General features: G+C 56.0%; 1 protein-coding gene across 1 annotated transcript; it reads right to left on the minus strand.

Annotated features, from left to right (window-relative positions):
• Window positions 1–425: 425 nt before the first annotated feature.
• Window positions 426–6,783, minus strand: B3gnt7 (UDP-GlcNAc:betaGal beta-1,3-N-acetylglucosaminyltransferase 7). The gene is made up of 2 exons (XM_041649516.1): window positions 6,617–6,783; window positions 426–5,153 (listed from the first exon to the last, which is right to left on the minus strand). The coding sequence occupies exons 1-2, from the start codon at window positions 6,625–6,627 to the stop codon at window positions 3,971–3,973; spliced, it is 1,194 nt and encodes a 397-aa protein (XP_041505450.1). The 5' UTR covers window positions 6,628–6,783; the 3' UTR covers window positions 426–3,970.
• Window positions 6,784–9,409: the final 2,626 nt, after the last annotated feature.

A 9,409-nucleotide genomic window follows, 5' to 3' on the forward strand; every position in this document is an offset into this window, starting at 1 on the left:
AGAGCCCTCTTTCCCTGAAGTAAACCATAAAGGCTAGAAAGGTCACTCTGTTCCCTTCTGTTTGGGGGGGGGGGGTCCTAACCTGTGCCTGGCTGGGACTAGGAGTGCTAACCAGGTAGGTTAGGAGGAGTCTGAGCTGTTCCTTGCTCCGTCTCCCCTCTCAGTCGGTAGAGGGCTTGCCTAAGCACGCAGGAAGTCCTGGGTTCAGTCCTCAGCACCGGACAAACTTGGCGTGGTAAGCACGGCCCTGTTAAAGGGATAATTATCTAAAAGCCTCAGGGTGATTGAGAAACTTGGACGGAGAGTTGACTAACACCTGTGGAAGCTTCTGGTAAGGAAAGCCACAGGCCAACGGGCTGGTACCCACCACTTCCAGACTGCGGGGGGGGGGGGGGGGGGGGGGGGGGGGGGGAGGAACTGTCCTCCTCCAGCCCAGTTCTCACCTTTCCACATCCCATAAAACCCCAAGACCCCCAGGCCACCCACATCCACACAGTCTCCCTCCCTTGAAGAGACTGTAGCCCTCCAGCTGCTCTTGACTAAAGACAATTCTGCTTCAGGAGGTGCCTGTCTGATTCCCTTGATTTCCACACGGCCTCCATCAGTCCTGACTTTACACCTGCAACCCCAGCCGTTGGCAAGTAGCTAATCCAGGGAGTTCAAATCCAGCCTGGGGTACCTGAGGCTTTCAGGGGAAGGACCCTTTAATTAAACCTGTCAGACTTTTCTTGCCTTTTGTTATGCAACCTTGGTGATGGGTCATGCCTCCTCGACTAGGGAAACAAGGGTTTAGTGAAAAGGCCTGAGTCTTCCAGAATAACCTTTATCTTTATGCCTGTTTCCCCGAATGGCCAGCAATAAAGGTGTCTTTAGAGGCAACCTGGATGGAGACTTACTAGGCAAAGTGAAAAAAAAAAAAAAATAAGTCAAGGGCAACTGAGCAGAATGGCTGAAGGGGCTGTAGGAGGCTGGGCATTGCGAGCATCTCAGAATACAGGGTTGGGCTATATTCCTATCTGGTTTGGTGTAGCGGGATTTGGATCTTCATCCATTTGATGTGTTTTATAATTCAGAGCCTGCGGAGAGCACGCTAACGAGACAGACAGATGGGGCAGAGAGAGAGGGAGAGAGAGAGAGAGAAGAGAGGAGAGGAGAGGAGAGGAGAAGAGAAGAGAAGAGAGAGAAAGAGAGAGTGAGAGAGAGAGACCCAGATGCGGCTGCCGGGAGGATCCTGTTTGGTTGGTGCTCTCAGCAGATTCAAACAGCGACCCAGGGGCTACACATAGCCTCGAGCTAAGAAACACAACCTTTCTCTCTCAGATGTAGGGTAAAGGCTGTCTCCAGAGACTACGCCTGTCTCTGAGAGTCAGAACTAATCAGTGAGCCCCACGAGCCTCTCTCTGCTCAGCCCCTGACCAGTTGGGACCGGATTCTTTCTAAAATCTCTTACTCTTGCCTGCAGGACTGGACACTGACCAGTCAAGACTGGACAATACCTGTTCTGGTTCTGAATCCTTCCTTCTATCAGATAAGCAGGTTGGGAGCTGATGGAGGGGTTTTCTCAGAGAAGTAGCTCCATTCTGTCCCGCCCCACTGGCCTAACCTGCTCTTGGTTGGAGCTTTGGTGGATGCCTGAGTCTGGCCTGTATAACCCTGGGTCTGCTGTTTCCATCACTTTTGGACCCTAGAATGGGGATTGGTTAACAAACTCAGCAGGGCACTTCTTCCTTATCTACCAGCAGAGCCTCCTCCAAATTCCAGTCTACCAGATACAAGGCTCACTGAGCGTTATTGCTGGGGGTTGGGGAATGTGAGCATCCCTCCCCACCCCCTTAGGGGTTCCTAGGCCTTCCTTCTGGCTCTCCAAATGCGGCCCCCCACCTGCCTGCCCAGCCCTGGGCCCAAGTGAGGAAGCATAGCCAGAAGCAAAGCCTCACACCCTGTCTGAGGTTGAGCAAGGGTCAGAAGCACTCAAGACCCGGGAGGTGGGGGGTTGGGTGGGGGGTGTAGGGCGGCTACTGACACTTAAAAGTGTTCCCAGTTCCCAGGACAAAGTAAGCCAATGTGCAGGGGCCTCAGAACTACTGATCTCTGTTGCCCCATTCTCAGGGTCAACTCCAGACTTTTTCCTAAAACCCTCAAGGCTGGAGATTCAGGCCTGCTTGGCACCTAGCTGAATAAACAACCATCCACTTCCCTCCCTCGCCCTCTGATTGAACCCTGCCTCTGCCTGGTCCTTGGAGGTGGCTACGTATAACCCCTGAGCCTCCACCTGGCCCTTCTGTCTCCCATTGTCTCTCTGCTGCTGTTCTGGGGGCAGTGGGTGTCTGTGACCTTTGAAAGAGGTGGGCCTCCTGCATGCCCCGGTTCCACAATGTCACAATCTTAACTTCTGGGAACCAGGGCATGCACTTTGCGATGAGCTCTGCACATCTGATTCTTTTTTTGCAGTCGACAAAGGGAGGCTTGGGAAGACCCTTGCTAGAGAGGAATGGTGCAGCCCTGTCCTTGTTGTCCCTAAGCCTTGGGTCTGGGTAGCTGGGCCTATGGTGGCTCCCCCTGAGCTGCTCACTACTACTCTCTGAGGAGATGCTGTCCTGGAAGTAGCTGTCCTCCCTCCTCTGGAAGCAGCAGCTTGGGCAAAGGTCCTGCATGTGGCAGTCCCAATGCCTCCAGGCTGACTGCACAGGAAATCAGGAAGCCTACTAGGCTCTGCATACCCTGCCTAAGGTCACTAGAACACTAGCCTTGGGCCTGGGCTCTTGCCTTGACCTTGGCAAATCTAAACCTACACCAAGGCCTCTGCCATCCACGTGGTCACCTGAAGAGTGCAGGCTTCCCTCATCAGCAGCCCCCCTTCCTCTAGGGTCCCTCTAGAGGTCTTAAACACCTTTTAGCCAAGACCAAGGAACCAACTAGCTCAGACACCTTCAGCAACCAGTCCAGTTTTATTGAGAAACTAATGATGCCTCCATCTTTCCCAGGTAACCCCAGTCCGAGGTGGGAGGTGGCAATCTTTCACAGGATCTGTGTAGGCCCCAGACAAGCAGGGGCCGTCAGTGGGGAGAGCTCAGAGTGGGACAGAAAGACAAGGGGTAAATGGTAAAGGTGTAGGCGGTGAACAAGACTGCTGAAGGGGAGTGTAGAAAGAAATTGGGGGGGGGGGTCTACCACCTCCCAAGGCCTGGAATGATCTCCTTCCAATTCCTCATAAATACAACTTCACAGTAATAGAAGAATGTCAACGTGTAGGGCCAAACAGGCCAGTTTCTGGCCAGGAAGTCAGTATCGTGAGGTGCAAGGGTGAGACCTGGCTTGGGCTGTGGTCAGGTATCACTGTGCCTTGGGGGGGTCAGGAGCACTGCTCTTTTGCCCCGGGTCGGGGTGGAGGGTGGGGCTGGAGCCCACACTGAGGTTTAGAGGCGTGCTGAGGTAGTCAGAGTGGCCAATCAGGCAGGCTTCTGGACAGGAGACAGAGCCAGGAGTCACATCTGGAGCAGACTCCAGGCAAGCCTGGGGCTGTGCTGAAAGGGAGACCCAGGGGTGTGGACCAGGGGACACCTGTGGACCAGCACAGGGTGGAGCTCCCACAGATGCTGCCCGGCCCCCAGAGAGCTGGGGTACTTCACAGGAAGAGACTTCCCTGTGATGACAAGAGGCAGCCACAGACCCACGGGGGCCAGGCCTAACCCAGGTACCTGAGCAAATGTCCCTGCAGAGGCCACCAGGGTCTCCTACCAGGATAGAGGGGCCAGGCTACAGGCCTAGGCTAGGAGGGATCCAGGTCCTCAGATGACCTTCGGTCAAGGAAGTTCCTCTCTGGCTCTCCGTACCACACCACACCCAGGGGCACAGAAGGCCCAGACCCTTCACCTCTCCCACACGGGACCAAAGACTATGCCATGTACTGTAGCTCCAGCCCCAGGACCCCCAAGGACTTGAGGGCAAATGTGCTGGCATCCCAGCCAGATCAGAGCACCTGGAACTTGAGGGAACAGGTGAGATTGCTGTGCACCAGGTCCCACATGGCCAGCAGCTCGGGAGGTAGCAGCTTGTGCACCACAATCATGGCACGGTAGAAGCAGGGCTCCTTGTTCATCCGGCTGCTTCGGACCCGAGAGATGCCAAAGGTCTTGAAGCCCTCGTGGCCGGTCGGCTGCACCCCCAGCACCTCCAGACACATGCCCAGGAAGACGTCATCAATCGGGAAGAGCTCCACCGCGTCACAGGCATGGTGGAGATGCCGAGCCAGAACGCCAGACATGAGGAAACCCCCTCCGCCAGCATAGGGCGGGTAGGTGGCCTTGCTGTACATGACGGTGGGGATGTAATATTTGTTCTCTTTTCTGCGGATGGGCCGAGCATGCTTCAGGACATCGCCGACAAATAGGTTTTCCTGGGGCTGGCGGTCAGACAGAAACTCGAGCAGGTTGGTGGGGTTGACGAAGACGTCATCGTCCCCTTTGAAGACGAAGGGGACATTGGGACAATAAATGTCAAGCCACTTAAGGAAATGGATCTCCTTGAGGGTCAGGTTGAAGAAGCTGTCAAGGAAGTCCCACTGTAAAATGTCTCCGTAGAGACGGTCCTCATAGGCCAGCAGCTGCTGATAGTGGGTCCGCTCCTCTTGCTTGGAGGCTGTGCCCAGCAGGAAGAGGGTACGCACAGCACCCCTGCCCGGACCTGCTGACTCGGACTCCCGACCCCAGGTCTGACGGATGACCTCCCGGCGGTCATGCTGCGTGATGACTGACTTGATGACCACCAACAGGTAGACATCGCCTTTGCACTTCTCCGGGTGGTTCAGCAACAGGGGGAAAAAGCGGCAGTGGCGATAGGCCAGAAACTGCCGGAAGTGCGGCTCGAGACCCTGGAACCAGGGCTGATGGGTCAGGTTGTCATTGGCGGAACAGTTAGAGCTAATCACATCCCAGGTTTGGGGTCCCCGAGGGGCTACGGGGGAGGGAGCCGCTGTATCCTTTGAGCTCTTCCAGAAGCTGTTGGAATTGACCCCATTTCCAGTTTTGGGTGGCTCCGGTGTGGGTGGGAGAGGATCCTCAAGAAACTGGCCAGGGGTCACACTGCGCTGGAATACGGTGATAGCCAATAGGAGGGCCAGAGCCAGGCACACGCTCCTGTAGAGGGTTTTCTTCCTAGGGGGAGCAGTAGAGAAGAGGGTGAGCTGGCACTCCAGAGGATTAGGTGGCCACAGATGGGCCAGTGGACTCCACTTCCTGGAAGGTCAGAGGATTCTGATTCCTTCCTCATGATAACTTCCCAACTCAAGAAGCACCGAGAAACAGCTACTGGGGTTCCAAAGTCAATGACTTTGGGAAGGGGTTTATTTAACTCCTCTAAGATACTGGTTTCCCACTCAAAATGGGACAGAACACAAGATAAAATACCAGGCTTGCACTAAGGGAAATGCTGTCATTTTACCAGGAAGAGAAACCTCTGCCCATGCCCCGGTTTTCATTTCTAGTTCAGACCTAGGTGTGTGGACAGCATATCACTTTGAACCAGTCAATGTAAATGGGAAAAGTCAGTGCAAGCGCCTTCATTGCAGTTTTTGGGGAGTTCCCTTGTGGAGCACAGCTGAGTGTGGGTTTTGGTTTAGTATCCCCCAACACAGCCGATTCAACAGAAACGAGCCACTCTTACGGCCATTATGACCCCTTACCCCCATCTAAATATCCCACAAGGGGCAATGAGATGCCCAGCCCTTCATCCCTGGGAGGGAAACCCACTCCCCAGGGACCCTCCCTGCCCAGGTAACCCCACCACACCTTTTTCAGAGGCATGGCCCCGTTCCCCTAGAACTTCCCTCCTTAGCTCACACTGGGGGAAAGAACATTCCAGGGGTGGAGCAGCAGGGAGATGGCTCTCACCTCCGTGGCAGGAGGTACAGGAGCCAGAGAGCCATGAAGCAGGTAGAGATACCCCCTCCCCCCGGGTTTTACTCTCGCGGGGGCGCAGGGTGAGTGAAGATTAAGCCACCCCACCTCCATACTATGAGATTTTTTCCAAAGGCTCCAAGACTTCCTGGCCACCAGGTTGGATGGAGAAAGAAATCACTTGAGATACCCTGCTGGGTGATGAGAGCCAAGACTGAACCCTTCTGGGAACCAGAGCAGAGGATCCCGGACCCAGTACTCCAGCCCTCGGAGTTCTAAAGAAGCCCCAATTCCGGAGTCCGAGTAAGGACCAGTCCCGGACGGCGGTGGCGAGGCCCCTTGCTTGCAGGAACGCACCAGCCCACTGCGTAAGAGCAAAGCCGGGAAGGGAGAGGGCTTAAGACGTCCGGAGGAGAGGCCGCAGGAGGGAAGAACGCCCGAAGGAGTCCCCGGAGGGCAACTCTTGATGGGGTCCCGGGGCCTAGAGAGGTAGCATACCGGCTGCCCGAGCCGTGGCCGGGGAGCCGAGCGTGCGCCCCGCAACTCCCACATCCCACCTGCCGCTCCGGCGCCGCGTCCCGCTCCGCATCTCCCGCCACCCGCGCTGCCCCGGGCAACTGATGTCTGCCCCACGACTTCCAGCGTGCATCCCTTGCGGTCTGTGGTCCTGGGAGAAGGAGAAGCCCGGAGGTGCCCAGCGCCCGACATAGACCCCGACTCACCACATAGACATGGCCGCCCGGTCCAGGATGGCTGAGCAGAGCGCACGGATCACAGCTCTGGGCGCCGTGGCTGGAGACGGCGGGACCGGGCCGGGCCGCGCCCCCGTTGAGACTTTCTTTTCCCGGCTGGAGGCGGGGCCGCAGGGGCGGCGGCCCAGGTACGTTAACCCTTCGCGCCCCGGCTCACCGTGGGGACTCTCAGCCCAGGTCACTTCAGAGGCACGCCCCGCAGGATCGCGAGGGGAAGAGACGGAATCTCAGAAACCTTGAGGATCGCCGACATCCTAAGGCGGTGACTTCCCCGCTGGCCCTTCACGGATCGCCTGCTTCTCCTCTCCAGGACACGTGGGGACGCCGGACGCCGCCCACCTTCACGCCCACCGGGCGCCCAGCGGCCTTGCCTCTTCCTTCTGGAGTAGTTCTGGGTGTGTGGAGTCGAGGGAGGCCGAAAAGGCTGTTTTCCCTAATGCTTCCTTCTCTCTGCCCTGTCGACTTTTCTTCTTCCCAGGCTCGCTTAGGCCTGTCGGCCATCTCAAGAGATGATGTTAGGAGGAGGCTGGGGTTCCCTGTCTCAGACTCTAGTCAGCCTAGATCACCTAGGAAGGCTCTGGGTCCCCCACTCTTTCTCCTTTACCCGTCGCCCCCCGCCCCCAGATAGCCCATTAGACTCCGTAAAAACTCCAATCTTTTACTAGAGTGTCCGCACATGCTTTTAATCCCAGCAGGTGGATCTCTGTGAGTTTGAGGCCGCTCTAGTCCACATGGTGAATTCCAGGCAGCCAGGGATCCCCAGTCAGACTGTCTCAAAACAAACAAAAACCTCCTTTATTGTATTGCCAACAAATCTTTCACTTAACGTCCCCCCTCACATTTCACTTTTTTTTTTTGTCTCCAGGCCTTTATTAATCTGCCGTGTGTACACCATTTTCTCTTGGGAGTGGGTGACACCCAGTCACAGTAGAGGAGGGAGGGGGCGTCTTGGCCCAGGCTCTGGGGTGCTGATGTAATCTGCTCTGCTGCTCTGCGTGGCAGGCTGAAGAGAACTAACACTGTGGATAAATATGCAAACCCAGGAGGTCTGCCTGGCTCAGGAGGTGGTCCTTGAGTCCTACCTCCCGCATTCTTTCACACTGCAGGAATGGGGAACCACTTTTCTTTGCGTCCCCCTTCCCCAGGGAATACAGGGGAGACTCGAGAGCTCCAGTGAGTCCTAAGGGTGAAGATTCTTTTTGACCTTCCCTTAGTGATCCTTGGCTAGGGTGTGTGCTTAAATATACGGTGGAATTTTCTGGAATGTTGTAAGCTCTAGTCAGAAAGAATGAAGGGCCTTTTGGGGCCAGAATTTCAGTGGAGAATCCTGGGACAAAGCCCTCTTGAAGTTCCCAAGAAGCCCTGGCCTGAAGCCTAAGTCTCACTGGCCTGTCTGCCTGACCCTAGGAGTCTCTGCAGTCCCCTGGTCCCGGTTCTCACCATCCTGACTTGGCACTGGCTACCTATCCCCGTGTTAGTCCACCACCCAGGGTGTTGTGTTTTGTTAGTTTGGAGTCAGGGTCTCAGCACGCAGTCCAGGCTGGCCTTGAACTGCAGATCACTTTTGCCTTACAGGCATGTGCCAACACAGCTGGCACTGCCCAGGCTTTGGGGTTCTCTCCTCTCACCCTTGCTGTATGCGTGGCTTTTAGGAAGAGCCTGTGCTGTGTCTTGGCTCTTCACAAGGTGCCCTGCTGAATGAAGAGCAGCCCGTTTGACCTCTCGCCGACCTCCCTCCCCAGTGTGGAGTTTTCTGCAGGTGCCAGGTGAAGGTGGACACAGGTGTTTCTGGTAAGGGCTTGTGAATTCAGACCTGAGTGCCAGAGGGTTGAGTGTTGGGTCAGTCCTCTGCACTTCCTGGCTGCTACTAGGGGGGCGGGTGGCTTATCCTTTTGAGACCTCAATTTCCTGCCAGTGCAGAGTTATGCGAGATGACGCAGGGGAAACAGACACATCAGTGTCCCCGATATGCAGAGGCCCCGAGATCGATACGCGGAGGCTTAGGACAGGTGGATTGCTTTTGATATCATGATCACACGAGTTTGACCTACCCCAGGGGCTCCTGGGACCACAGGGGAACGGGGAAGCGGTAACCAGGGGGGCCGTGCTAGGTCAACCTGGTGTTTTCCAGTTCTATCTGGTCAATCAAGACAGCTTGTCAGAGGAGCCTGGGATGAATTCGGAATGGGGAAATGAATGACAGTTAAGTACCCATGTTCATGGGCGTGTGTGTGTCTGTGTGTACACGTGCACATGTGCATGTGTGTGTGTCTGACCAGGCCCAGTCATGTTCCCATCACCTACCTCATTCTGCTCTCTGCGAACCCGTCTCTACTCAGAAGCACAGGGACTCCCCTCTTGGGCTCACTTAGGCTGCCCCTCTCCACCTGTCCAGTCACGACTGGCAGAGCAGCCAGCTAGGAATTGTCTCCGAACAGCTGGAGTGGCCGAGCAGAGCCAGACTGCAGGTGGACTCTGCTGCTGCCCCCCACGCTGTGGGTGCAAGCATAATGGGAGGAGCCGGCAGTCACAGGGTATGTTGATGTGGGTGGAAGAAGGGGTTGAATAGAGTCCCCACACCATCCCTAAACTTCATGTACCATTCTCTTGCTGCCCCAGAAGGGGGGCTCACTGACACTATTCTTTTGATAACTCGCTTCTCCCCCAGCTCCCCTTTCCCCTCTTCCTGCTAGGCTCCTCCCTCCCTGTTGGGTCTGCAGACTTCAGATGCTGCGGGATGACACTGACCCACCAGAGGGCATA

The sequence above is a fragment of the Microtus oregoni genome, unplaced genomic scaffold (genome assembly GCF_018167655.1).
Source record: "Microtus oregoni isolate MIOR12 unplaced genomic scaffold, Mior012 000004F_ref0000308, whole genome shotgun sequence".
Taxonomy (NCBI): domain Eukaryota; kingdom Metazoa; phylum Chordata; class Mammalia; order Rodentia; family Cricetidae; genus Microtus; species Microtus oregoni.